The following is a 27,902-nucleotide window of genomic DNA, read 5'->3' as shown; positions in this document are numbered from 1 at the left end:
CTGTGACAAGAGAATCACATTAATTTACTGTGAGTTGTGCGTTAGAGGGAGAAATGTGGTGGCATCCTTGACCTCCTGAACAGAAGAACACACATCTATTTCATGAGACAGGTGTGCTGCAGAGAGCCAACAAGAAGGTCAAAAGTTGCAAACAAACTCCTACACACCATCGGTCTTGCAAAAATACATTTATTTGCGATGTTTTGGTGGGAGACCATCATACCCCTGACCTCCTGACCCATAGTAAGAGACATTATACGGCGTAGAGAACAAAACAGTAAAAATAAAATTAAATGTTTTTTAATGAGACCAACATAATTAAGAAAAAAACTGAATTCTAAATGATATACACTCCTTGTTTTATCATGGTTTTACTGTCAGTGACAAACATTTTGTCTGCTTAGATTGTTATATGTCTATTAATGATCATTTAAAATGGTAGCTGTTTAGCAAACAGCTGATAAAAGATATAATATGTAGGTCCATGGTGTAGCATGAATTCATATCCAGACACATAACCATGGTGTGGAACATAGAGGTCCACCTGTAAATAACTTTGGGGAGTAATTTAGATACTATCTGAGTAGACAAATGTTAGTGCTCCTTACTTTTATACTTTGAATTGCTTGAAAGTGAATATGCTGGGACATAATTTTTATTCATCACTATATGCACATCAAGTATATGTCCATGCATATTGCTGTACTGCAGTATCTTTTTATTACAGATTGTACAGAATAACAAATGTTTTACTGTAAACCACAGCAGTTCACCCATAGCCTCTTATATGCAACATGTGCCTGAGATGAGCTTTTAAATTTAGAATGATTTAGTTTGAAAAACTGAAAATACCCAACACCTTCTCTACACTACATAGGCCGTGCAGTGAAAGCAGCATGTCGGCAGCACAATATCAGCAGCTTCGGTCTTTCAGTGCAGATGTCTTTTGGGATGCTCACAGACAAATGCACAATGTAGTTATACACACAAGTCTGAAGAAAAAAACAGCTTGAAGCAAAAAACCAGCAGCATGTTTTGAGAGATGTATTGACCAAATATCAAATATCAAATGTCAAGCGTACATGGCCCATCAGATGCATGAGAAACACACATGCATGACTGAAAACTAGGCTAAAACATTACCTGTGTAGAAGGCCTGGTAAACTAAAAAAAATAATAAAGACTAACAAATTGCGTAAAAAAACAATTGCCACTCTGGTCTGGTGACTGAATAAAAAATAAAAATACTTAGGACAGAATACTAAAGGTGTGATGACTTAGGCAACACTGTCAGAGCATGTCCCTGGTTCTAATAATGCAAGAGCAACGAGCTGACTGTAAATACTTCTAGAGCAGCATCTTGATTTCTTCTTGAGAAGTGGTGTCCACAAACATTTCCTCAGATGTGACCACTGACAGTGTGAGACAGCAGAAGTATACTTTTGGTAAACTCTTAGCCAATCCAATGGGTGCATTAATGTATGCATATATCAACGTGTGTGTTCAGAAATACATGTCATGGAAGAGGTTTCGTCCCATTTCAATGTAGGCCTCCTTCTCCTGCGCAGACATCTGCTCCACTAGCTCTGGCCTCTGGCCGACCTCTCGGTATGAGAACTGCCGGCCTCCCACCATCACCATCGGCTCATCCCCCACCTCCTCAAACTCATCATCATCCTCTTCCTCCTCCTCGGCGGCCCGATGCAGAGTAGCTGTGGCAGGGGGAGGACCCAAGGGAGAGTCGTCGCCTGATTCGCTGGTGTCGCTCTCGGAGTCGCTGGCGTTAGTTGTGGCGGAGACAAGCCCCTTGGTAGCAGTGCTTGCTCCACCTCCACCTGTTGCCCCCCTCTTCTCATGGATGAGCAGGGCGCGCATCACTTCCTCATTTTCATCTGCCTGACCAATTCCATGACCAGCTGTTCCATCCTGGGCTCCAGGTACAACGTCTCCACCTGTGAAAACAAAACAATTACTTATTAAAATTAGAAATGTTTTCACTTCCGAAACCTTAATTTTTTTTTTATTTAGACCTTTAGAACCATTTCCAAGAAGAGCTGGGTACCAAATTCATTACTTTTTTTAGGCAGCGACAGAATTGCCTTAGTATCGAGTATTGAAAAATGCCTTGTCAATGAGTACCCAATTTCAATACCTAAGGAGTAAATGTCATCAGCTTCAGTGAGCCAATAAACATGCAGCATGCTTCTACCAAGACTTAACGATGCTGGTGATTAAAGTTAGACACCGTAGAAGAGAGCGGGAAAAACTGTTACGCACAAAGACAGGGCCCACATAGCAGGAGAGGAAAAATAATTCAAAAGATTAGTGCCGTGATGTGTAACGTTATAATTTCTTTTTGCTTTATAAAATTGGTATTGAAAAAAAGTATTGTTTAGGACCCGGTATCGAAGTTGAAACTTTTCCAGTGATACGCAGTATTTTTAAATTGTGCCTGAGATGAGAAGTCAAGATCTTATGATGCAGTGGGCTCCTAATTTGCAGCCTCATCAAGCATTAGTTGTAGCAGATCAGTATCTGAGTACTGTTTTTAAACCACATCGCCTTTGGTTGTTATGTCGGTTTCCAGGCTCCAAAGGGCAACCAGATCATTACAGACAGATGCAGAGAAACACACCTCAGAGACAGGACATTTGGAAGGCATAATTTACACAATTTCCCCAGGAATGGATTTTATTAATGAGCAATCCTTACTCAGCCATGCACTAATCGAGTCTCTGATTATTTCAATTAAACAATTATGGTTCAATGGGAGTCTGGCCCGGCGTGATTGCGGCATGCCCTTGGGTAAAGAAACAATGTCAGAATACAATAGTTTAGCAAAGGAGGAAATAATCTGGGGTGACCTGTAAAAGGCATTGTTTGACAAAAATGAGAACAGGTAGTGGAATTTAAGGTCATAGAAGAGTGTAGAAGGTAGGGCTGTAATCAACCAAAGAAAATCTTGGTTGACTGAAGTCGTGAAATTTGCGGAGGGGCGAAAAAAAAACAAGCAAGATTAATTAACTTTAATTTCCCGCAGTTCTTGTCCTTGTAGTCTATTTGCAGTATATTAAATAGTTTTTTACCAAATTATTTTTGCCATTCGTCTGTCCACTCTGACAGCGCTGTGATGCAGTCATGCTCTGTGCATGTCGTCCTGTGGAGCGCGGAACATGGAGCTCGGCTCTGCGGCTCAGACGCGAATAGACTACTATTTTAAAGCTTTTACTCTTAAACACAAAAGGCACGTCTACTTTAATGTATATTTAAACATATCTGTGCTCAAGCTCAGTGCCTCGCTGTGTTGTATTAACTCTGAAACTGGTGTGGCGTGCTGGCGCTGAATATTAACAAGTTCTTAAAACCTCAGCCCTCCACAACAGCAATGGGCCTCATATCCTGAGCAATAAAGTCGACAATTCCTTCCGTGATATTATTTTTGCGTTTCGATGGTAGAGGCTTAACATCCAGCGCGGTCTGGGTGGGGTCTGGGGAACGCTACCGTCATTGCGGGTGGGTGCGCCGGTAGTTATAAAACGATTATTAGATTATGTTATATGCCAATTCTGATATGTTCATATAGCCTACTCCAAACAGACAGGGCAACTTAAAGCAGACAGGTCATCTTAACGTTTTGAAGAGATAGTCCATGTTTGTAGTTGAGTTGCGATATGCAAACTGTTGCTTGCAAACTTTGCATTCAACTTTTTTACGTTATCTATTTTTGTAAAATGCTGCCACACTGCTGATGTATTCAACATGGTAGAGGAGGACTGACTGTAAATTAAACACTCACAATCAAATAAATTTTCATCAAACCACTAAAACAAGGCTTTCTAGTTCTTTCTTCAATCGGGCCCCAGTGGGTCGGGCTAATCCAACAAAAGAGAAAACAAGGGGGGTGTTCTGAAGACAGACTGTTACCTGTGAAACAGGGGTGCTCTGAAAACACCCCCATTGGCAATTAGTGCTTTCCACCCATAGACCATAACGGTCTATGCTTCCACCTGATGAAATAACACGGTAAAAATCGGCCAATCAAAATTTTGGTCGAGCCAGAACGTATCAACCAATAAATCGACTAGTCGACTGGGGGGTTACAGCCCTAGTAGAAGGTGTGGGTCTGGATTGGGATCGGCTGTCCATCCTGATCATTTTCTTTCCACTGAAAAAACCCAGTGCATTCAGTAAGCCTCACCATGGACAGGCAAGAGCATTCATAATTAATGAGTGAAAACAGCATCTGAGAGTGGTTGGGAATTTAATGTTAAATTTAACGTCGTCTGACTCATGGAGTGGGATATTTCAAGATTATGGCAGAAGATTAGCTTTAAAGAAAAAAAAAGCTGCACCAATTTGGCATTATTTTTGGTTCAGCATTAATTCAACAGTGTAAAGGACATTTACATTTTTTGTGAGCCATCCACGTATATACATATACACATAAATAAATAAATACATACATATACAGTATACTGTATATCTATATACATACACACATATACACATAAAGTACATGTATACAGTGAGGAAAATTTGAACACCCTGCTATTTTGCAAGTTCTCCCACTTAGAAATCATGGAGGGGTCTGAAATTGCCATCGTAGGTGCATGTCCAGTGTGAGAGACCAAATCCAGAAATCCCAATGTATGATTTTTTTAACTATTTACTTGTATGATACAGCTGAAAAAAAGTATTTGAACACCTGAGAAAATCAATGTTAATATTGAAATAAATACTTATTTGAAGCTGTAACATACAAATAAATAGTAAAAAAATCATACATTGTAATTTCTGGAATTTATTTTAGATCATGTCTCTCACAGTGGACATGCACCTACGATGACAATTTCAGACCCTGCAACTTGCAAAACAGCAGGGTGTTCAAATACTTACTTTCCTCACTACACACACACACACACACACACACACACACACACACACACACACACACACACACACACACACACACACACACACACACACACACACACACACACACACACACACACACACACACACACACACACACACACACACACACACACACACACACACACACACACACACACTTTTGTTTTAATCCACTACGGTAGCCAAGATGCTGGTAGGTGTCTGAATATTATACAATTTGTCATACTCCAATTCATGTTATTTGATTGTCCTCCAGAAGAAATGTGTCTGGTGCAATTTTTTTTGTTGGCGTCAAATTAATATGAAAGCTACAGTACTTAGTGACTGGTTAGTGCTTGATGACTTACGGTTCTTGAGGATGTCAGGCTCGCTGTAAGCACCCTGCACGGTGCTCTGGGTCAACCAGACAGGCCTCTCCTTAGGTGCCTTGCCTTCATTGGCCTGTTTCTGCTGGCCTTCCTGTTCCTCCATGCTGATAACCACATTCTGGGTGTACATGTCAGCGTACGTTGCGCCCTTGTTAGACCAGGCTTCACGGTGTGGGCCTGAGTTTGCGCCTGCTGCTGTAGCAGCAGCACGGTCGCGGCTAGAGGGAAGAGGAAAAAATAATCAGTAAATATATTTTAAACAATGGTCTTCAGCAGTTTAACTACTGTGTGTATTTTAACAAATTCCGTGTGTGTATTGTATTCAAGTTCAAAAAAATTAGTGGTGCACGATTCAGAAAATGTGATGATATATCGATTTTTTGGCTCAAAATTTGATTCAATATTGATTTTCAATTGAAAAACAATTCACAGTATCTAAATGTAGTTACTTTTCCCATGTGAGTATACACGCTATTACAAAGAGAAACAAAATGTAATAAAAAATAAAAAAAATTAAAATTCTAGAAAACAATTTTGAAATTCTATAGCACATTTTTGAAATGTAATAAATCGATTTTGAATTGGTAGAGCTTGAATCAATTCATGAATGTGAAACAATTTTTTCATTTTTTTTTTCATGACTGTGGCTTAATAGAACAGAATTCAATTGTGGCACAATTGGTTATCAAGTTGAGCCAATCCCACTGAGGCCATCACTGCAGTTAGCAAAGGTGAAATTCTATTTGTTCTCTGTGAAACTGCTTCCAGATGCGACTCGAGGACTGAACTGGTACTGACTGAGGGGAATAGGTATTTAGAAGTATTAAGAATAGTAATATGAAGCTAACCTCTGTTTGAGAGCAGGAATCTCCGAAGGCTCAGGCTCCAGCAGGTCCTGGGACAAGTTAACATCTTCGGTCTCACGTAGCAGCGCATAGATGGGTTCGATCTGCTCATTGAAGCGTGCCACTAGTGTCCTGCCGTCAGGACACACGGATGCGTCCTCTTCTACCTCCGTCTGGCAGAAGGTGCAGTGAAATGTACCTGAAGGTCGAGAGAAAACAATGTTTAAAACAAGCAAGCGCTGATGTTGCAGTGACATACCTGGCCAAAGTACCTACCTTACCCACAGTCTTAGTACATGCCAAAAAAGACATAGCCCAGAGTATAAACATATTGTGGAAAAAAAAAACTAAAATAGAAAAAACTAAGATAGAAATTAAGATAGTTGGGAATGTGTTGTGGTTTTCATCAAACCAGAACAAACACACTGGCATGACTCAACAGATAAACTGATATCTGGTAATAAGTACTTCTTCACTGTGTGTGCCATTTATTTGTACATGTAGAATGTATGTATGTTATACACACACACACACACACACACACACACACACACACACACACACACACACACACACGAAAATGGCAATGACCAAGATAAAAGGTGTGCCACAATAAATCACTATACTATTTTCTGTGATTTTGGAGTTTTATGTAGGCTACTAGTATACATACATCCACTTTAATGATTGACACCGTGAATTTGTAACGCACTCTGTGATACCTCAGGTCCACTTATCCTTCAACATCCATCTAAGTGTACTTTTACCCAACAACAACGCTTTATTGTTAATGACACCACAGGCCAGTCTTCTTCTAGGGTATTTTGCATTGCATGATATTTGCGGGTGCTTTGGGAATTGCATCCTAGAAGTAGGAGGAGGGCATGTTCGGCCATCTGCTTCTCTGGCTGATTTTAGATTCGATAATAGGAACTGTTCCAAAATTACATAGATGCAATGTATGCCTTGCGTGTGTGAGTGTGTGTGTTTACAAGATAGAAAAAGAACGTGTGCATGTGGGGGAAAAAATGAGGTCAGCGTACATGTGCTACATGTATTATCAGAATCAGAAATACTTTTTCTTCTTAAACAAGTAAAAAAAAAAACGGGTTGGATCTACAAATCATGTGGAAGGCCTTAAAAAAAAACAAAAAAAACATGCATGCCCAACAAAGAGAGGCGAGTACATTTACACAACAGAATATTAATATTCATTTTTGGCTCTCCTTTGTGGGTCAAAATGAGCTGGAAGACTAGTAATGTCATTTCCCATCCATGTGTGATGAAACGGAGTGTTGCTGGCCCTGGAGAAGCAACCAGTCCGTCAGATTAGCACTATGTAAGCTCCAGGTATTCCATTTGTCAGCACCTATCAGGGTGCAGGGTTACTGCCTCCACAGCCAGATTTGAGGTGTGTTGAAACAAGAGACAAGTGGAAAAAAATTGGCAAAAGGTTGTGTCACCCGTAAGGAGCTAATGGTATCAAAACAGTACCAGGAAATGCAGGCTTTTTACAGAAAATACTTTACACTGGTTATTGAATGTTTTATACAGTGCATTTTCTTTCCTCAAAGCTAGTATTATGTTACATATTGGGCTACAATGTTTACAACTCATCCCTGAACATGTGGACAAACCCACATGCTAATTTTTTTTAATTGTAAATCAAGCACTTTATATGCAGGATGTTTTCTGTCTTACAAAGTTGGAACGCTGTTTAAAAGCTTTGTTATTTTTCTAAATTACATAGGCTTTATACTCCACTGTCAATTAAACACATTACAGTGACCAAAAACACCTTAGCACACTGGCAGTATGTCATCACAGACATATTGGTTCTGTTTATTATAATATTTGTAATGACATGTTTAGACAGCAAAAGCAGTGATTTATTTAGTCGATGATAACTTAAGGTTTAAGACGAATCTTTGTTTACGATATTTCAACAATATCACAATTATTATATCACAGCTCAGTGTCCCAGCAAATAATAAAGAAGAAAAAGAGTGATCACGACAGATTGGAGGCCTGTACGAAGTAACTTCAGGTTCAACCCAGGGTTTCCTGTATCCCGACGGTGGATCACTTGTTATGGGGTTAACTCGCCGTGGTAACGTATGCTGAACACCGAACCTGCTAGTAAAGACGTTATGTTGGAAATTAGAGATCAACAGGTGTAAAAGCACCGCCTACTGATCAATCAATACGCGATTGATAACGGCGTCATTGTTCTTAGAAGATCTGGAGGAGATTGGTGCACGGAGAGAGAGACAGAGAGAGGTGCACTCATAAAAGTTAAAACATTTAGAGACCGACAACCCCGTTAACATTCCCTGATGGGTATCTTTATGAACGATATAGATTTTAAGCAAAGGGACTCACCTAGGCTGGTTGTGTTCAACGATGATAAAAGTACTGATTATTAAAATGGAGTCCGGTAGGTTTGGTGATGGTGATTTCACCCTTAAATTAATAAATATAAAAACATATTCAAATGTTGGCTTAGTGAGTTTAGCCAATGGGATTCCATATAGGCTATTTGTCTGCTTCTTGAGCCGTGTGCTGCCAATGTGCACATCAGTTTGAATGATGTTATTATTGAAACTACAAGTGTAAATATGGTCAGATCTTGTGCCTGACTGACAGGGAAGTGATATTGATAAGCACTTACAGCATCAGCTGTGTTTTTGCCAGCTTTCCTTTCCAGACTGTATGGCATTTTGCCTGTACAACCGTATCTGTGTTCTTCATATTTATGTAGTTTTGTAGTTTGCTCTTCTTATGTAAAATATGTTGCTGTGGTAGATGTTTGCAATTGGTCACACTGTGCAAACATCACCTCTTTTATGTCTCTGGATTGGGAAACCCTGGGTTGATTGAACTAGTGGTTAACACCATCTTATGCGAGACCACGGTTCTAGGGTAAGTGAAGCCGGGTAACAAAGAAATCCAGGGCATGTTGATCTTGATTCGTAGTTCAAGCTCTCTGTGTTTCCTAGCAACAGTGCTGGTTGAGTGGTAATCAACTGTTTGATTGTAACACAATGTAAGCACGGTGCCTCGTCCTGACAGAATCGACAATGAATGCAGTTTATGAATAAACACAGTCTAGAGGAAGTGCCCCCTTTAATGTATGAAACATACACAATCCTTATCACAAGCACAATATTCTTCTGTATCATTCCATTTAAACGCACATCTTCATGCATGTTTAGCAAACAAGATGAGGTAAATTATTATTACTTACTTGTTATACTGTGAATGACAAAAGATTCTGGGTAGACAACTTACAGAAAACTAAACTCAATGATATGCCACAGTCTGATATCCACACCCTCGTACATTAATCAACTTCCCTCACATCTAGCTGAATGGTTTTTAGAACACAGAGTGCAGCTTACTATTTGAAACGTACTCGTTTCAGATCTTACACAAGACTTAAAAAACATTTCTATGAACAACATGAACACCACATGTATCAAAGTGCTTAAGTTGTAAATGCTTAACCCTAGTGTTGTCTTCCCGTGAACCATGACAACAATAATAAAAGCATTTTCTGACATTTCTGTCACTTTTTTTCAATGTTGTGGGTGCTTTTATTGATGTTTTTTCCAAAGTTGTTTGATATTTATAATGTTGACATTTTCAGCTTATTCCAAAGGCCCAATTTGATGAAAAAACTGAAAAAAGGGTCAAATTTAACCTGAGGACAACATGAGGGTTAAACAGAAGCCTTGCACATTTAACTGAGAAAGGACTGACGACTTAATTGAGTTGTGATGCCTCGGATATGTCAACTTATTTAAAAACCCAGTGTGAGTCCTTGTCTATCCTAATATCATGGCCTTTTAGCCTTATCTTCCCTTTGAACTCTGCATATCTCCAGCCACACTCTGCCTAAGATGATTAAGACTGGCCGGTTGCTTTGGTTACTCACATGCACACGCAACATAATGGATAGCTCCATGTGATAAAGTAATGTGATGTCCATTTAGAAGCAAGGTTTTGGACAGCTGCCAGCCCATTTTGAGGCAGGGTGAGAATCAGATTTTACTTCAGGCCTTTTGTTGTGATCTCAAGTCATTTCAAATACTTTTTGAAATCTTCGTTTGCATGTAAACTGAGACAAACGGAGGTTTAGGCAGCCGAGGAAGTGAGGAAGAGAAGAGAGGGGAAGGGATTCGTCGTTGTTGTTGCTATTTTCGGGATTCTGATTGGGAACCGTGGGCTTGAGCTTCTTGTTACACTGTCACCTACAGGTTTGGCATGCTCTTGACGACATATACACAGGTATGTGTAAACAAACGCTTTTCTGAAAACTGACAGCTGGGCACGATGTTATTTTTGGAACCGAAGAGGTTGAAAAGTCTGTTTATAAAACGATCCGCCCATGTGTAAACATAGTCTTATTCTTTTTCTTTAATCTATGTTTTTCTTCTTGTTGACATAAAAGACAAATTATACTTTTGTGGTATGCAAATTTATGTAGACTTAGAGACTTACATATTACAGTTTCCATTCTAGGTTATACAATGGCTAGTTGCAAGAAAGAGCGTCCTTTTCCAGACAACCACATTGTCAGGCACCATTGAAATTGAACAGGGTTGTTAATAAAATAAAAACTAATACCTTAACGCCTTTATGGTTAAAGGTGAGGTTCTTGAGTACATCTTGGGGAAGAAAGATCCGTGTGTGTGTAGCGATTTGCTTACGGCATTCATTTGCAAATGTGTGAACCGTTAGGAAAGGTAGTTCCAATCCTATTATACTGCAAATAGTAAATTTCCACATAACTGCCAAAATACTTTTTTATAGTCAGGTATATTGAAGATCTGTAGATAATTAGTTTTTGTCTCAATGTGTACCTGTCATGGGGTCAAACAGCTGGTTGGCCTCTAGGTCAGTGAAGGTGGAGAAGCAGCAGGGGCAACGGAAGGAGGCACGGTTGGTGGAATCTCGCTCATCCGTCTCGATACGCCGTCGCATGTGATCCAATTTATACTTGACCACGTTGACCAGCACCCTAAAAGAAAACTGGTCGGTAAAGCTTGTAGTATGCGACATGTTGACATGGGAGGATAAATATTTTTTTTATGTAGAGAACAGATGAAGAAAAAAACTCTACGTCAATTCTATATTAAATATATTTTTATAAGTAATTCATTTAAAAGGATAGTTTTGTGTTTTAGCACTAAAAGTACTGAAAACAACATTCAGAACATTAACAAGGCAGCAATAACCTATTTGTTATGTAGTGATAATGTGGAGCAATAGCATCCTGAGCAGAGAATGAGGTCACACTCCTATGTGTGTTGCAATCCGATTATCTCTGGTCTTGGTTTTGATAGCCTGTTTGGTTGTGCGTGCATTGGAAGAAAAGCAAAGTGGGGTGAGGGTGTGTGTGTGTGTGTGTGTGTGTGTGTGTGTGTGTGTGTGTGTGTGTGTGTGTGTGTGTGTGGCTGAAGCACGCACTTATTTTGATTTGTGATGTTGGTGCCCTAGCGCGACATCTAGTGGTTCTGATTGTTGTATACAGAACCTTTAAGGATTCATGTGTTTGACCTACCCACACACCATGTACTCAGAAGTCTGCTGTTGCTCAACCAATAGCGGGCTCAACATGAAAACCTCAGGAGATGTAAAGCATACCATATAACCATCTTCACATATAACGTATTTATTAAAAAAAGGACCAAAAGAAATCACCTATTTTGCACATCTAGTTATTTTGGACCAAAAGCATTGAAATATTGGATAACCTTGTTTTATAAGCTACCTTATATTTAGAGAACCATACGGTTATGTTTGTCTTTGAAGATGATACGTGTCTTTAGGTGAGGTTGTGGTCCAATACAGTTCAACATTAAGGGCCCCTGTCTCCTGAGCAATTGGTCATTCTGGTTAATCAAACCACGTTCTAACACTCTCTCATATTGCCCAACAAGTATCTAAATATTTGTTCAAATCAAAAGAGGTCAGATCAGGAAGTGATTTATTTTTGACCGAATCGGCGATTAATGCAAGGATACGAGGAGGGTTGGCGTGGGGCGCCAGCCCTCCTCGTATCCTTGCATTAATATGTGTTATTGTGTGTTTTATCCGCACTGTTGCAATGTACACCAAAAAGAAAATAACTACCTGTAGTTGATGAAGTAGTAGTTGTGCCGTGTTGTCTTTCCATCAGGGGCCGTTTCCACTCTCATGCGACACTTGACAAACTTGTCTGCCTTCAGGGTGTTGAGTACTGAGCGGAGCTGTTTACGATCAAACTTCAGCAGCTCCAGCATGTCCTCCTCCCCTACGCATGGGTTGCGAATGAGCACATCCAAGGCCAAGGCATGCTCAACTCCATAGAAACCCCTTACGACCTGCTTGGCTAGCCGCTTAAGTGCTGCAGGGACCTCGGTCAGTAGCTCTGGTTCTATCATCTTCTGCTGTGGAGAGAGATGAGAGCTTTCGAGTAAAGATCTGAGACAGCCAGCAGGAACTTTAGTTGAACAGGGCACAATGGCACAAACAGTATACTGTATACCTAGTACTACGACTTTCTAATGTTCCATACTGGTATACTAGTATGTAACATTAGACACTCAATGCTTGGGGGGCAATTAGGTGAAATTTAGAGGGAAATGAAAGATTGAGCACCATAAATACACTGATGGCAATATGAAGGGAGAGTTTTTTTGTTTTGGTTTTTTAAGAATAACGTTCCATCCTTTTTACCTGAACCTTTCCCTTAGAAAGAGGTATTGCTTAAACGCAATTCCTCTGGTGGAGATATTATATCAAGCCGCTCCCCCCGCGACCCGATAAGCGTACGAAGATGGATGGATGGCAATTCTTCTGCTAAAGTGCTAAGTTATCATGTGCCCTGTTGTATTGTGCCAGCACATAAGAAGTGGTGGTTACTGCCAGATTGAACACACTGCCATCTAAACTGGCTGATGGATAGTGTCAATTTAACTAAGCTTAGCTAGCTAATTCGAACAAAGACAAAACAACAGTGACTAATGCAGCAAGTTGGCTATTACATTAACTAGCTAGCTTCCTGGTGAGGATACTAGCTATTGTTAGCTAGCATGTGACGTTAAAGACCATTTAAGCAATCGTCTTACGTTATGTTTACATTAGCTTGCCAATGTTAACTAACTTAACGATGCAGCCACATGAAGTTCCGAATCCGAGCCTTACCCGATACACTTAAACGTTAAAGTTGTTTCACCAATACGCCAAAGCCAGTGCCACCGCTTCCTTGGCTAGGTCATATCAGTGTACGCTGACTTTTGTCTCTAACAAACACAGCTAAAGCTCATTAGACACATTTTGTATTTCTAAATCTTCAAACAGCTAGGTTAGCTAGCATGATTCCTGACCGGAAATAAAACCAACACCGCAACAACGATTGCACTCATTAGCCAATCGTAGCAAAGGATTGTTGATTGATATACATTTTGACGAATGGCTCTGCTTCCTGTCTATTAATATTTTTGTCAACCAATCAGATTAGAGAAATAACAGTTGCAGGCGTGGTTTACACTGTTTTCTTCCGGGACCCCACTGTCAGCAAATAATGGCTTCTCTTGACAGGGTAAAGGTGTTAGTTTTAGGAGATTCCGGTAAGTTAAGTCATTTTCGCAATGTAGACTATTATTTCAACCGTTCTACCTATTTGTAAATCGATTTGTTGGTTCTGGGTAAATATTACGTGGTTTGTAACCTTTTTAATCTTTAATTAAGGGATCTGGAACTGAAAGATAGTGCTCTGTAAATGTATTTGGGATAAAGGTGAATCAGCGGGCCTTATTTTAGAAGCAATACTTGCAGATGTTACATTGCCAATGCAGACTTAAAATGGTGCATTTGCGTGTAAGTAGTTGCAACTACTGAGCAGTCTTCTTCCACTCAATGTGACGAACAATCACCAAAAGTTGAAATTCTATCGAAATATGTTTGACGAGGTAAAAAGTGACACCCAACAGCTCGTTAAAGGTATTTACTGATGTTCTAGCTTCGATAGAAACGAAGGATATGTTACAATGACCTGTTTTCACAACTGAGTCTTCGTATGAAAGTAAACCACGTCTTCATTGTCTTGCAATCAGTAGTACCAACTTTATAGCATTACATTAAGACTGAAAGCCATAAATTATGATATACCACACAAAATGCGTGTCTTGGAGTCATTGCATGAGTGTACTGATCCTATCAAAAATGTCATCCACCCACATTTCTTATCTTTTACAGGGGTGGGCAAGTCTTCCTTGGTCCATCTGTTATGTCAGAATCAGGTGTTAGGAAATCCGTCATGGACTGTTGGTTGCTCTGTGGATGTACGGGTAAGCAGGTTGAACACCAATTTACAAAATGTAATTAAGCCTTAATGTCTAAAATGATAGTGCTGGTCTTTTTAAATACGCCTCAGATAAACTATAATATATACTTCATACAACAACCTTTTTTAAATAACGCAAAGACTGAAATGTTGCAACTATTTAAAATACAACAAAAAACTATTCAACTACAGGTCCAGGACTATAAAGAGGGTACCCCGGAGGAGAAAACCTACTACATTGAACTCTGGGATGTCGGAGGGTCTATTGGCAGTGCCAGCAGTATCAAAAGCACCAGAGCCGTCTTCTACAATTCAGTCAATGGTAAAGATGCTTTTATTTGATTATGGGTGGGGATGGTGCATTTGGATATGACACAGTTCGTATGACACATGTCTTTGGTGTGGGAGACCTGGGTTCAATTCCCACTGCAATACATCAACCAATGTGGATATGACACAGTGGATATGACACATGTCTTTGGTGTGGGAGACCTGGGTTCAATTCCCACTGCAATACATCAACCAATGTGGATATGACACAGTGGATATGACACATGTCTTTGGTGTGGGAGACCTGGGTTCAATTCCCACTGCAATACATCAACCAATGTGGATATGACACAGTGGATATGACACATGTCTTTGGTGTGGGAGACCTGGGTTCAATTCCCACTGCAATACATCAACCAATGTGTCCCTGAGCATGCCACTTAACCCCTAGTTGCTCCAGAGGCGTGCAACCTCTGACACATACAGTACAGCAATTGTAAATTGCTTTGGATAAAAGCGTAAAAGGATTAATGTAATTAATCGGAAAAAGTAGGGTTGCTGTTATTTAGTTGTGTTATCTTCTTCTTCTTTTTCTTTATTCAGGAATTATGTTGGTACATGATTTAACAAATAAGAAATCCTCTCAGAATCTCTACCGCTGGTCACTAGAAGCTTTAAACAAGGATTCGTCGCCAACAGGAGTTATTGTCTCAAATGGGTACGTATTGTGTCACGGGATTGTTTGTATGGTGAATTTATACACAGATGCAGTTGTAAAAGTGGCATATTAAAAATGACTCAAAATGGTGGATACTGGGGTGTTAAGTCATATTCCTGTCTCCCTGCAGGGACTATGATAGAGAGCAGTTTGCTGAGAACCCAGTGCCTTTGCTGCTGATTGGCACCAAGTTTGACCAGATCCCAGAGAATAAACGCAATGAAGTTCTCACTCGGACGGCCTTCCTGTCTGAAGACTTCAATGCAGAGGAGATCAATCTCGTAGGTCCACTTTTATAAGCTTTGACCTAAAGCCCATTTCAAACATGCAATCTATAACATTGCTGGCTTCATCTTTTGTGTTGAAAAAGCAGCTTTTTGGCATTCAAACAGAGCTCTATATTAAAAAATATTTTCCACAAAAACATTGACTATAACACGACCATTACAAGCTGCGAAGCTTGAGTGGTATTTAGCATCTGGTACACAAAAGAAAGCGCATAGCTCATTTCTCATCTCACCACAGTGGCAACAGTGCTGGAGAACAGCACATAATTAGAAAATAATAAAATGGAAGAAGTTCTCAATTCTCTCAAAAGCCTGACCTATAGAGACCTATAGTCTCCACATCGCTGTGGAGTAAGACCTGGCCCCTCCACACACACTCCTCCATAGGAAAAAAACACAACCTGGGTTGTTTGCATTTCTTAAAACCAATCACAATCATGTTGGGCGGTGCTAAGCTCCGAACGCAGTGGGAGTGGATCTGCAAAATGGTCTCGGCAATGAACTCGTTTTGGTGGAACATTTGCATCCAGCACATGAAAATGCTACATTATATATTCAATTAAATTAACTTTTCCACATTAAAGTAACGTGAGCTATATAAATTAGCTGGATACATGGTTAAATGTAATTTGCTCTTACTAGTGAATGAACTGTGTGTATTTTGTCTATAGCAAATCCCTGGCATTAGGTCCCAAAACGTCCCAGTTAGACAGGCAATGGCTTAAACATATATCCTTTGTAAATCTTTACAATGAGTAACCGAAAAAGAACCAAGCAGGCCTGCCTACTTGCGCAAATCCAAATTTTCTTCAAAACTTGCCATTTTCAGCGTGTAGCTTTCTAGCTCGAAGTTTGTTGTTGTTTTCCAAAACCAACAAAGTTTGGCAAGACGAGAGACGTCCGGCGGCAACAAATGTTCTGCCAATTATCCGGTCAATGGATTGTGGTCGATCTAGACTAGTTATGGATGACTGATGGTTATGCTCTGATTATCTTATAAGTGAGGTGAGGGAGACGTTTCCCTTGTTTTACTGATCTCAGCAGCCTTGTAGATCCCCCAAGAAATGTCTTGTCAGATTTCTTTCTAGTTTTTTTCTTTTTTTTTACAGAAACCTTTTTCCAGGGGCTTATGCAAAGTTAAAGATTTAGTAATGGCAGAATAAACAGGATAATTGTGGATAAGAGAAATTGAACGTAAAGATGTGCATGTAGGCAATTGGATTGTAGTGATGATGATAAGCAGCTTGTTTTTAAAAGCACTTCCCCTAAACTCGTTTTCCTTTGGTAATAAAAAGATCATTTAGATCAATTTCTACAGAGTTCATTTTGTAATAAAACAAAGGACTTGCATGCTCAAATTTGCACTTGAAATGTTTCTGTAATGTCTTTCTGTTTCGGATGAAGTTTGAGTGGGTGGTTATTTTCTAATATGAACTTGTCTGTGACATACATGTCATGTGGCAGCTCACTAATGCATAAAAGTTTCCAGCAGTTCAATTAAATCTCTGAATTATGAGCTGTCCCAAAAGAAGAAAGAGAAAGCGATCCACAGTAACCATGTGGAAGCAACCATGTGCAGTTGCAGTTGTTATTTATTTTAATTCTTTTCATAAGAAAAATAATTGAAAAGAAATACATAGACATTCTATGTTGTAGGTTTTCCCCTGAGAAAGAAAAGACTGACTTTCTTTGAGGTCTGTGGCTGAAGTGCTGTTTTGTTTACCAGGACTGCACCAACCCAAGATACCTTGCTGCAGGCACATCAAACGCAGTGAAGCTTAGCAGGTTCTTCGACAAGGTGAGAACCCAGACGTCTGTAATGCAATATGTGTTACTTTCTGTTTTGTGTACATTGTCTTTACAATAAATGCAGTATGTAAAGGAGATTATTATTCATAACCTTTAAGAACATTTGGACAAATGTCATTCAGCCTCCCTCAATTTATCAAATATTTCAAACCTTGACATTCATAATTTAAGTTACAATAATTTGATATCCATGCAGTGCTGAAATGATGCTGGAAGTGGCGTAGCTATTTGTTGTTGGTAATTAAATTAAGGAGTAATATTACAGCATTCCACACAACTTTGTCAAGTAGGCCTATTTACTCTTTTATATTAAAAAGGAAGACATTTTCTTTTTTTTTACATATTTACATGTTTAATTAGCTTTTAATGTATGATGTAAGGATACTCTTTAAACAGAAGTAAGACAATCATGTAATGTTTTGTACTGTTGTGTTGTATGAAGTTTGCAACTTGTGTCTTGACATTGAAATAATTTTACATACAAGTGGGTTCTACCCACTCAAACAGTCTTTTCAGTACAAAGTTCTCTATTGCCAATGTACGTACAGGTATGTGAGTGTTGTATTTAAGAAAAAAATATTACTTAAGACTCTTTTCTTAACCTATGTCTTAACAGGTAATAGAGAAGAGATATTTCACAAGAGATCCAAGTCAGGTGAGTTCTCCAGTCTATGTTTTTTGTTTTGGTAAAATAAAATCTTTACCTACTGAAACTGAATTCAGTTGTGACTGAGGAGAATTTAAAGATAAACCGTTTCTTTAAAACAGCACATCCCTTTAACTTTCTCTGCAGATGCCGGGTTTCACAGACAGAAAACGGTTCAACTTCAAAAGTTTGCACTATGACTGAAAAGCCATGAACGCAACAGCAGTGGTCTGTGGTTTGGCTGAAAGACCTTTTGAGCTTTTACACCGCAAGGCCAATCCCTGTCCTACATTATGTACCCCCCACCCGCCTATTGTTTTTTGCTATCATCTGCTCTGTGAAAAGACTTACATTTCTGCTGCAAAAATAACAAAATAATAGAATAATTCATAGAATAAAAAAGCTAAATATTCAGTTTAGCACATTTCAGAAATGAAGACACATGCAAGTAGATTTCAAAGGACATAGGCACATCCTATAAATGTACAGTGAGATTTTTAATTCCATTTACTTTTTTTGTTGTATTTAATTTCACATGCAAAACATTACATGTACCAGCTTGTTGTATTTTTTGTTTTCAAAACTAAGCCCACTAATTCTCCAAATGTTTGCTGTTATTTAATTAGCAAATGAAGAACAAACAACATTATTGGCCTCTAAACAGGGGTTCTTGCAACGTTCCCCAATCATTTCATCATTTTCTTAATCCAGGGGAGAAAGAAATCGACTTTAGTGAAGACATGGGGATACTCTGGATTATTACAATCACAAAGATAGGTAAAAGCTGTTAAACCCTGTGGCTTGCTGTTGCAGATAAGTGGTCCACCGGAATCACCCTAAGAAAAAGGCAGCAGAAAGAGTTGATTTGAGCAGTTTGCTAAAAAGAAAATCAATTACACTTGTTTTTGAATAATAAAAGAAATCAGTTTTCAGTGATGTATTTAGTAAATGGTTGGTTACTTATTTGCTGGTCTGCTTTAAATAGGGTTAGATTACCTGGCAAACCCCTCCCTTATTTTTTTCAAATTTGGTGCATATCATTTGGTCAGAATAGAAATATTCTTTCCATTTATTTTTGCACTCAAAGCTGAATTGCATCTTCTCCGTGGTCTCCTTCAGTACGTGTGAGGCAGGCATATTGACTCCAGTTCGGCCCCAGCCAGCAACGACGCAGTTTATGTTGGCTGGGATTTTCCCAATTTTCTTAGGTAGTCCAATGGTCTTGACATAGTTATTCAGTGTGGCATTTTTTTCTAACTGTGAAAGAAAATTGATTAAACAGTCTGTCAGCCATTTCAGTGTGTGTTTATGTTCAACACTGATGTTTTAAGTTTCCTTTCACCCCCACATCCTTCAGTGCAAATGTGTGAAATCACCTTGTGCAGCTTTTGCTCTACACAACACAGTTTGAAAAAATTCATCCACTACATTTATTGCACGAATAACTACAGAGAAAATGATTTTTTTTTTTTTAAACAACTGAGTTTTGATGTGACATTTTACACAGTTTTAGTTTACCTCTAACAACATGATATCATTATTGTGTTGTCCAGTGTATTCCAGATGTGGATGGTACTTAGCCACTTGGATCCTTTGCTGACTTTTCTCGTTCTTGCTTATGTCATGTGCACCAAGTACCACCGTCATGGGCTCAGATCTGACAAACAAGGGTACAACAAATGTAAAGACATTTAAGAATACTAAAGTATTGTACTTAGCAATTTACATTTTTAAAGGGACTGAAAACAATTAAGTCTAATATAACTATACTGACTTAAATACACCCCTCATCTTTCTCTTAAGACCAGGCAATGACAATGATGCATTGACGCAATACGATATCCCATTAAACATTTTCAACTATAAGCTATTAAAAGTGACTAACAACAAATTATACGCAAATGACACATATTGTAATAAAACATTTGATTTAAATGCAAATAATTAGTATCCATTAAATTGTTAATTGATTTTGACATCGCAAACATTTTGTGCATTAATGCATAACAAACTCACCTTTTGCAGTGTGCTACAGTTAGAACAAAGTCTTCACGAATAAGTATCCCGCCACATAAATGTTGTCCACGAACCTGGAGTGATGCCATGTAGGGTTTGGAATGAGGCTTTGCAACCTTCCCACCCACTATGCCACTCTCAGAAGCCCCTTACATGAGGAGAAATGGTCCATTAATACAGCAATTACAAGATACAAAAGATTATTGTTAAAATTACAGAATAAATTCCATCTTTTCAGTCAATAAAAAGGCTTTGTAGAAAACCAGCTAAAACCCTTAAAAACTGCCATTATTATAATGAGTGTATATAAAGTCACCTCTCTAACGGAAATACATTTTAAGTAAATTCTATCTCATCTTACCAGTGAGGGAGAGCAGCTGAAAGAAAAATATAATACAGTATGCATTGACCATGGTCATGCAGAAGTAAAAATTGAACAGTGGGTCTTGCAGTACTACCCCTACCACCTTTTGTAGTCAACCTTCTAACTCCCACAATGGAACATTTGTGGGCAGGTGTCAAAAAAAAGAGAGATGAGGTCACACCTTACTAACTGCAGCATGAGTGAAACCATTTTATAAAACCAGATACAACTGCCAACTTGTCATTTGAGTTGACAGGCATACTTTGTTAATTTATCAATAATCTGAACGTGTAGCACAAACTGCATTACACTCTGTATGTCTCCTTGTGCCTCTACAAAACAATAATGAATTTTGAAAAGACATCTTTACAAAGTTTTGATTTTATTGTGCTTTAGAGAGAAGTTTAGGCTTTGTCTACTTTTCCATCTACATTTCTTGCCCAAAAAATTAGAAAGGTCCATATAATCACAAATAGTCATAGTTGGTTGTTTTGTTTCCATCAGAGGCTACCTTTACTCTAAAGGAAACGGGTTAAGGTAAAAGGTAAATGGTTGAGTAGATAAAGGCTACAGTAACCACAATGTCAGTAACCACAATGTCAACACTGCACAGGCTCACATAATGGTGTAACTTCTAGCTCATGTTTTTTCCTGGCCAAGATTAATGTGATGGTTTTTGAAAAGACAGACTTGCAAATGGGTATGTTACTTGCGGCGGCTGTGGCTCAGTGGTAGAGCGGTTGCCTGCCAATCGGAAGGTTGGTGGTTCGATCCCCGCCCCTGCAGTCATTGTCGAAGTGTCCTTGGGCAAGACACTGAACCCCGAGTTGCCCCCGGTGCTGCGCATCGGAGTGTGAATGTGTGTGAATGTTTATCTGATGAGCAGGTGGCACCTTGTACGGCAGCCCCGGCCACAGTGTATGAATGTGTGTGAATGGTGAATGTTTCCTGTAGATGTAAAAAGCGCTTTGAGCAGTTGTTAAGACTGGAAAAGCGCTATATAAATACAGCACATTTACTTAATAACATACTTGTTGTTAGCATTTTATGTATGTACAGCTTTACAGCCCTTTCCTGCTGGAAGTTTTTGTCCTTTGATACTTTGTGGATATCTGGTACATATATTTCTCTATATTAGAAGTCACTTTAAGCCATTGATATTAGTTCTTGAGTTTTTATTTTGTTTTTAAACCTTAAACAACCAACAAATGAGCATGTACTGCAGAAAATGCCATTGGGGGTTAAATGATATACTTAGCCATACACTTGGTCTGGTAATGTGGAAGAATGCGATGTGATTAACCTTTAACGCCTTGATAAACTATCATGGCTTGAGTGATTTGGGCGGGCGGGTGGGCGTGTGTGCGTGCAGCGGCATGACACGTTACTATGGTTGCAGTGGAGGGCGTTATGCTCATGTAGGTTTATGAGCAGATATGCAACAGTTTGTGGATTGGGTAATTTATACTCAGTCTGGGTTCCGGCCTAAATGGAGCAATATAAAAGTGATACTGGAAAAGATGTTAGTTGGGTAGGCATGAATCCTCATCTTTTTCTGTACCTGATATCTTACAGTTTTTAGTTATGGAGAGGAGGTCACTGGTTCAGACAGACATACAGTCCCACAAGTCCTTTGAACAGGTGGAGCTGGAACAGGCTTTGATCACTGGTTACAAAGTATGACACTTTCTCAGTTGCCACAGAAAAAAAGGTTTTGTGGGGCCATGTTGAAAAGGCAGATGGCCTTATCAAATTATGTGGTTTAAGGGTGTTGGTCACAACATTTTCCACAAAATAAGAACGGCTGAGGATTTCCAACTGAACCATTTATGAGAGCAGGCAGTTCTCATTTCATCATCATATGTGCAAAACAACAGATAATCTGGCACAAAAGAAATTGTTTTATTTTGAGTTAATAAATTGATTAATAGCAATTGTGAAAGTGAAATGATGAAAAGGAACATTTTAGCATATACAGATACAGTCTTTTCAGTGCCTACTTGTACAGTTTGTACAAACAGAGAGGGAAACAGCATTACAAAAGCTGCAGCTACTGTGTGGTGGTTATAGCACAGACCGTAAAATAACAGTCTGCCGGTGGGGATGACTTCAGTAGTTGGTAAGGAGGGAGCAGTAGTCAAACTGAGACTGCTGCAGCACTTTGAGTTGCCTATTAATAGTTTGCTTTTTAATGTGATGAAGATGATGTTGCACTTGTAAAAGGGTAGTAGTGAGCTGTCATCGATGCAGTTTGTGCACAGTATAACAATTACAGTACACAGATTAATATTTTTGTGTCTGGCACTGTTTCATGAATAAAGTACTATTGACATACTGCTTAATGACAAAATAAAATGTTTAAAGATATTAAAGAAGAAAATAAGTTGTGCAAACATTGGGATCTACATTGGCACTGATGTAAAAACAATAATTCTGATTATTTACACTACCACTGCTACTATATTATTTATATTTAATTTTGAGCTTACTGTGGATTTGTTTGCACAGGTCCGAGACAAAATGAAAGACAGCAAAATACAGTAAGGTAGCACACAGGATGATATTTATTTTCAAGCAAAGTGTGATTTTTCCAAAATGACACAATTGTGTCCTGTGTTCTGGCTCCACCCTCAGGCCAAATTTCCTCATTTCTCATTTCTGTGTTGATTTGTACATATTTAGCTCCAGTAATGCCATGTATACCCATGCAATCATAACGTGTGTTGGGGAGATTCTTCTAGTTAAGGTCAACAAACACTTACAAACTTACTCTGGTTGAGTGCTAATGAATTTAATAAAATTTAACGTGGCACAGGTAGAATCCAAGGTGACAATTAATTTATCTTCAGACCAAGCTGAAGGCTCACATTGAACAACTTTTGGGGCTTTTCTGGACAGGCTACAGGGGCTCCTGGTTGAATTAAAGCTATGATATGTCAAAAGAACTTTCCCTGCTTTTCTTTTTTTCTTAGTAGGCTGAGTCAGAGGGAGAAAAAAATGAATAGTTGACATTCTTCTTGCGTAAGATAATTGGCTGTTAAATAGCGCATTAACAGTACATAGCTTTTGTTGACCGCAAACTTACATTAGCCTGTGGGTCCCAAATAAAACTTTGACTGAAAGTTTACACATTCAAACCTTAGCATCACTTAGTAAATAACAGTGACCAGCCATCTGTTTCCCTAATAACAGCCTTTGAGTGCCCTCTGATATGTACATTCCTGAAATACTACTGCTCACCGGCAGACTATAGCTCCTTTCACACATGCGCTGCAACCTTGAATTTATCAATACATTTCTCTGAGGAATTGTATGTGAAAATGTGAGAAATGTTACCAGTGAGGGAGAGCAGTTTTAAACATTTAAAACACTTCCGTGACAAAGGTAAAAAAAAAAGTGGCTCAAAGTACATTATTGACACACACACACACGCACGTGCACACACGCGTACACATGTCATTGCAGTGTTTCAACCTCCATTATTTACTTCATTACAGAGTTTATAAAAGCTTATGACTGTTGCATTAGAAACACTACTGTTGCTTCTTCTTTGGAGTCCCCTTTTTGCAACACTTACGGGTGCAGAACATGCAGCTTTTGAGTGTCACCCACAAAACAGTTAGAAGAATGATGACAAAAAAGCCGATAACATCCAGGCTATGATACTGAATCCAGTTCAAGTCATGTGCAGCCACCCTTAAGTGTTTGGCTCCTTTGTGTCTCATGACAAACTCGGTCCAGAAAACAGCCAGGTCCAAAACCTGAACAGGGCGGTCCAGGTGAATCTGAGACAGCTTCACCATATTCTCTTTGTAGCTGGGGAAGGGTCATATTTTGAAAATACAAAGTTAATAGTCTGATATTTAGTTTTGATCATCACAATGTATAATCGTATATCCTCACAGACAACATTTGTACAACTTTTTACACTATAAAATGTACAACATAAAATGCATTACATTGTCAGTATAAAGATAGCTTGACTTCTAACAGCAACAGTAATTAACAAACTGGTACAGCTTATTAAATGGACCATGCAAATAAATGTTCAGAATATAAATGCCGCAGATGTTATAGCATTAGCTACAACTTAGCATATATCAAGTATATTTAAAGAGTTGGATATCAAAAAACATTTTCATGACTCATTATTTTAGGGAAGTATTTGTGCATTATGCAATGTGTTCAAAAATAAACTAGTAAAAATGAAGCAAGCCTCTGCACACTTGACAATGAAAAATGATGACAAAAGAGTCTCTATTGGACATTGACCACTGAAAGGGACTACAATTCTGCAAAAGTAGTTATTTATTTACAACAATGTCCATGTGTTTTCAGCAACAAGTCATCCAAACCATTTGCTGAACAAGAGTGACAGGAACGTTTCATAACTTAGCGCAAGTCCTGTGTTTGTTTGAGCCATCTACCACCCCAACCTTACTCCTTACATAGAATTTGTCTAATATCTCTCATAATTCTCTTATTATTCTTCCCCTAACTTCCTCTTTTTGAACTCATAATAATCACGAGTGGCCACTAGGGGGCGCCGGGACTATGACTGTTAATGTGAGTCCTAGTTGCTGCTTGATTCATGGGAGCCCTTTTCGGGGAAAGACATTCTCGTTTTCAGTGTAGCATGCATGCATTAATACAATCTAGTTTAGTAATGAAAAAACATGTAGTTAGTTAAAAGTTAGATATGTGGCTTTTGTTTGTTTATATACACTTAAAAAGGCAGTACGCACTGCCGTTTATGTTTATGTAATTGCTTAGCAACGTTTTGTCTGGGGTGAACTTGCCCCAGGCAACATTGTTGAAAACACCTGTGTGGGTGGACCAAGGGTGTGCAGGTGCTTGACAAACTAATACTGAAAATAAAGCACTTTATTTTACATACTTTACACATAGAGTATAAAGTATTATTCTTCCATTTCTGTCAGTTCCTTTCTTCCTCCAGCTTTTTTAAATTCTGTCGGATTAAAGGTTTTTCTGTAGAGTTTTAGAACTCTAGAAGCGTTATGGAGTGTTTTTTTTTTAGCTGTGGGTCACTATTTTGGACTGATCTATACGTGATGGTAATGTGCCAAGATATGCACAATGCACAAGCAAATACAAGGAAGAAGACTGAAAGCTAGTAATGCTAAATATTAAAAAACAAAAACAATGCAGGATTTTAAATACTTTAAAAATCGGCTTTGTTAACGTTTTTTGAGGAGGGAAAATGCACCTGTAGCCTATGCTTTTCTGACTTTTTACTTTTCAACAAACAACTGAGTGACTCTTTAAATCACATAATCCACCTGTCTTACCTTTTGTCGTGGATGATTTTATTAAGCGCAGTCAATAGGTTTTCAGTCGTCACATCATAAATTGTGAGTTGCTCTGCAACACCACGGGACACCATGCGGTGAACATTGTCCCCCTGGTCCCCAAACAGTGGAAACATCAGCATGGGCACAGCATTACAGATACCCTCATAGATTCCGTGGGATCCTCCGTGAGTCATTAAGACTTTAGCTTTGGGATGGGCTGAAGAGCACAAAGACATACACAATTATAGGTCCAGTCCACCATAAACCGATTGCAGGTAATGTTTTAAAAACATACTTTGATTAGTTACATTACTTGATTACTTTGATAGTTTGAATGGTATGATTCATTACATGACTCTGTCTGGATAACACTATACACACCTAAAAGATCATTCTGAGGTAACCACTTCAAAAGTCTCACATTCTTGGGTACATCTTTAGGTTGGGCTCCAGTGTATCGCCACAGAACCTAAAACAGAAATAACACCAGTTTATTTTGAACATGTGATGTGCAAGCTCTTCATGTAATGACAGTTTGGCATGTTTACAACAAGGCAAAGTCCTATGGTTCAAACTGATTAAGGCTTTAGCAGGTATATGCGGAGTGTGGAAATATCTGCCTAACTTGTAAATGTTTGCAGAGCTTCTGTAGGAAGGCATTTGTGTGTTTTGTTTGTTTTAAGAGATAAATGACATTATAATACAGGTAATCAGAGTGCTTTGTTGTTGCATTAACTGATTACTAGCACTAGGTTATTTGATTGAATCTAAGTGAAGTGATATAATCAGTCATGGCTATTGTTACCCTTTGAGGAATTTGCCGAAAGGCATCAAAGAACAGTTTGGCCTTATCCTCAGGCATGCTGGACACCATTGAGCCCAGAGTAAAGACAATAAAGCCGTCATCCCCTGAGCCATCCACAAATTCCTCCAAGTCCTGCAGAGAGGTTGAAAAAGAAGCAAAAATTTGGTTGACAAAACATTTAAAAAAATAGTCTTAGTTTGTAGTATAATCCTAATAAAAAGTTAGTTGTCGTGTGCAATGACCAAAGTGCATTAGCTTTATATTTAGAGTTCAGCCATTATACCACACACGTCATTAATTATTTTCAAAAATAAAGGAAGGAATTAATTTTATCAACATTGCATTCAGCAGAAAGCCACCCAGTTAATTAATGTTAGAAGCACAATCTTATCTATGCTTATGTCAAAAACAATTTGCCGTTGTATTTGATTCCTTTCAACCCAACAGGACCCTTCAATTGTTTTTTAAGATTATGCTGGGCATAGTCCACAAATCTGCTTTTCCTGAAGTTCACACACTGGATGTTCCAGCAGACATATCTGTTCTTGCACAAGCTTGTTAGCCAATTGTTGGTAAATCATGATAAACAGTTCCTCTTTACAATCTTTTCAGCAACCGTTTGTCTCCATATCCAGCTCATAAGTAGACGTACCTTCTTGTACCACAGAAAATTATGACTGAAACATATGTACAGTACGTATATCAACGCATAATGCACAAGAAAAAAACGTAGCAAATCACTTGTTTTCAGTCCGTGAGTTATGTAGCTAACTGCATGTGTCACAAGAAATCTAAAACAAGCTCAAAACACATTTATTTAAGACATGATCACCTTATTAAGTTATTTTGGACAATCAAACAATTACCTATTAACATTAATATTATATTAATATAACAGTTCATCATAAAACCATTGATTGTTGTTTCTTCTGTTTTTTTAAGTGTAGTTTTTGTTTCATCAGCGTCTACGGGGCTTTAGCCTGTCTCAACACAGTGTGTGCTATTTGCCTTAAGTGCATCCAGATGTGATTATACATTCTTTACATACTCACCGCTGGCAGAGGAGCTTTCTTTGCACAATTGATACCTCCAATTAAAACCATGTTGGGCATGAGAGGTCTGGGTGTTTGAAAAGCATAGTCATGTCTGAGAAGCCAAATAGCGCCATGACTGAGAAGGTCCTTGTAGGTCATGTTGTCTCCTAAATACTTGCTGA

At 38.7% G+C, this 27,902-nt stretch overlaps 4 protein-coding genes across 7 annotated transcripts; 1 reads left to right on the top strand and 3 right to left on the bottom strand.

The window, feature by feature from the left end:
- Positions 1 to 173: 173 nt before the first annotated feature.
- Positions 174 to 14,199, bottom strand: gtf2e1 (general transcription factor IIE, polypeptide 1, alpha). Of its 4 annotated transcripts, none has more exons than XM_034885114.1 (6): positions 14,169 to 14,199; positions 12,266 to 12,561; positions 10,993 to 11,150; positions 6,131 to 6,326; positions 5,262 to 5,500; positions 174 to 1,952 (listed from the first exon to the last, which is right to left on the bottom strand). In XM_034885114.1, exons 2-6 carry the CDS (start codon positions 12,553 to 12,555, stop codon positions 1,504 to 1,506), a joined length of 1,332 nt encoding a protein of 443 aa, XP_034741005.1. In that variant the 5' UTR covers positions 12,556 to 12,561; positions 14,169 to 14,199; the 3' UTR covers positions 174 to 1,503. The 4 variants fall into 4 exon arrangements, with proteins under 4 accessions (XP_034741005.1, XP_034741002.1, XP_034741004.1 ...); XM_034885111.1 differs by lacking the exon at positions 14,169 to 14,199 and adding an exon at positions 13,319 to 13,547; XM_034885113.1 differs by lacking the exon at positions 14,169 to 14,199 and adding an exon at positions 13,332 to 13,536.
- rabl3 (RAB, member of RAS oncogene family-like 3) lies at positions 13,644 to 19,122 on the top strand. The gene is made up of 8 exons (XM_034885117.1): positions 13,644 to 13,743; positions 14,372 to 14,463; positions 14,652 to 14,781; positions 15,333 to 15,447; positions 15,578 to 15,728; positions 17,461 to 17,532; positions 18,160 to 18,198; positions 18,337 to 19,122. The coding sequence occupies exons 1-8, from the start codon at positions 13,698 to 13,700 to the stop codon at positions 18,391 to 18,393; spliced, it is 702 nt and encodes a 233-aa protein (XP_034741008.1). The 5' UTR covers positions 13,644 to 13,697; the 3' UTR covers positions 18,394 to 19,122.
- LOC117952653 (mast cell protease 1A-like) lies at positions 18,777 to 20,841 on the bottom strand. The gene is made up of 5 exons (XM_034885116.1): positions 20,567 to 20,841; positions 20,206 to 20,353; positions 19,708 to 19,846; positions 19,186 to 19,446; positions 18,777 to 19,025 (listed from the first exon to the last, which is right to left on the bottom strand). The coding sequence occupies exons 1-5, from the start codon at positions 20,622 to 20,624 to the stop codon at positions 18,876 to 18,878; spliced, it is 756 nt and encodes a 251-aa protein (XP_034741007.1). The 5' UTR covers positions 20,625 to 20,841; the 3' UTR covers positions 18,777 to 18,875.
- Positions 20,842 to 23,344: 2,503 nt separating this feature from the next.
- LOC117952652 (UDP-glucuronosyltransferase-like) lies at positions 23,345 to 27,896 on the bottom strand. Its single transcript, XM_034885115.1, has 5 exons — positions 27,739 to 27,896; positions 26,687 to 26,818; positions 26,263 to 26,350; positions 25,879 to 26,098; positions 23,345 to 24,385 (listed from the first exon to the last, which is right to left on the bottom strand). The coding sequence occupies exons 1-5, from the start codon at positions 27,877 to 27,879 to the stop codon at positions 24,103 to 24,105; spliced, it is 864 nt and encodes a 287-aa protein (XP_034741006.1). The 5' UTR covers positions 27,880 to 27,896; the 3' UTR covers positions 23,345 to 24,102.
- Between the last annotated feature and the right edge of the window lie 6 nt (positions 27,897 to 27,902).

This window comes from Etheostoma cragini, chromosome 11 (assembly GCF_013103735.1).
Source record: "Etheostoma cragini isolate CJK2018 chromosome 11, CSU_Ecrag_1.0, whole genome shotgun sequence".
NCBI lineage: Eukaryota > Metazoa > Chordata > Actinopteri > Perciformes > Percidae > Etheostoma > Etheostoma cragini.
The sequence above is the reverse complement of the archived record's forward strand: the minus strand, read 5'-3'. Positions and strand labels throughout refer to the sequence as shown.

Coding starts and splice junctions, on each gene's coding strand:
- gtf2e1 (XM_034885114.1), bottom strand. CDS start 12,555: ATGATAGAACCAGAGCTACTGACCGAGGTCCCTGCAGCACTTAAGCGG. Junction 11,151..12,265: donor TACTACTTCATCAACTACAG/GTAGTTATTTTC, acceptor GTTTTCTTTTAG/GGTGCTGGTCAACGTGGTCA. Junction 5,501..6,130: donor ATTCCTGCTCTCAAACAGAG/GTTAGCTTCATA, acceptor TCTTCCCTCTAG/CCGCGACCGTGCTGCTGCTA.
- LOC117952652 (XM_034885115.1), bottom strand. CDS start 27,879: ATGACCTACAAGGACCTTCTCAGTCATGGCGCTATTTGGCTTCTCAGA. Junction 26,099..26,262: donor ACCTCAGAATGATCTTTTAG/GTGTGTATAGTG, acceptor TGTGCTCTTCAG/CCCATCCCAAAGCTAAAGTC. Junction 24,386..25,878: donor AAAATCATCCACGACAAAAG/GTAAGACAGGTG, acceptor ACCCTTCCCCAG/CTACAAAGAGAATATGGTGA.
- rabl3 (XM_034885117.1), top strand. CDS start 13,698: ATGGCTTCTCTTGACAGGGTAAAGGTGTTAGTTTTAGGAGATTCCG. Junction 13,744..14,371: donor GTTAGTTTTAGGAGATTCCG/GTAAGTTAAGTC, acceptor TATCTTTTACAG/GGGTGGGCAAGTCTTCCTTG. Junction 15,448..15,577: donor GGAGTTATTGTCTCAAATGG/GTACGTATTGTG, acceptor GTCTCCCTGCAG/GGACTATGATAGAGAGCAGT.
- LOC117952653 (XM_034885116.1), bottom strand. CDS start 20,624: ATGACCATGGTCAATGCATACTGTATTATATTTTTCTTTCAGCTGCTC. Junction 20,354..20,566: donor TCAGCTGCTCTCCCTCACTG/GTAAGATGAGAT, acceptor TCCTCATGTAAG/GGGCTTCTGAGAGTGGCATA. Junction 19,447..19,707: donor ATGATATCATGTTGTTAGAG/GTAAACTAAAAC, acceptor TTTCTTTCACAG/TTAGAAAAAAATGCCACACT.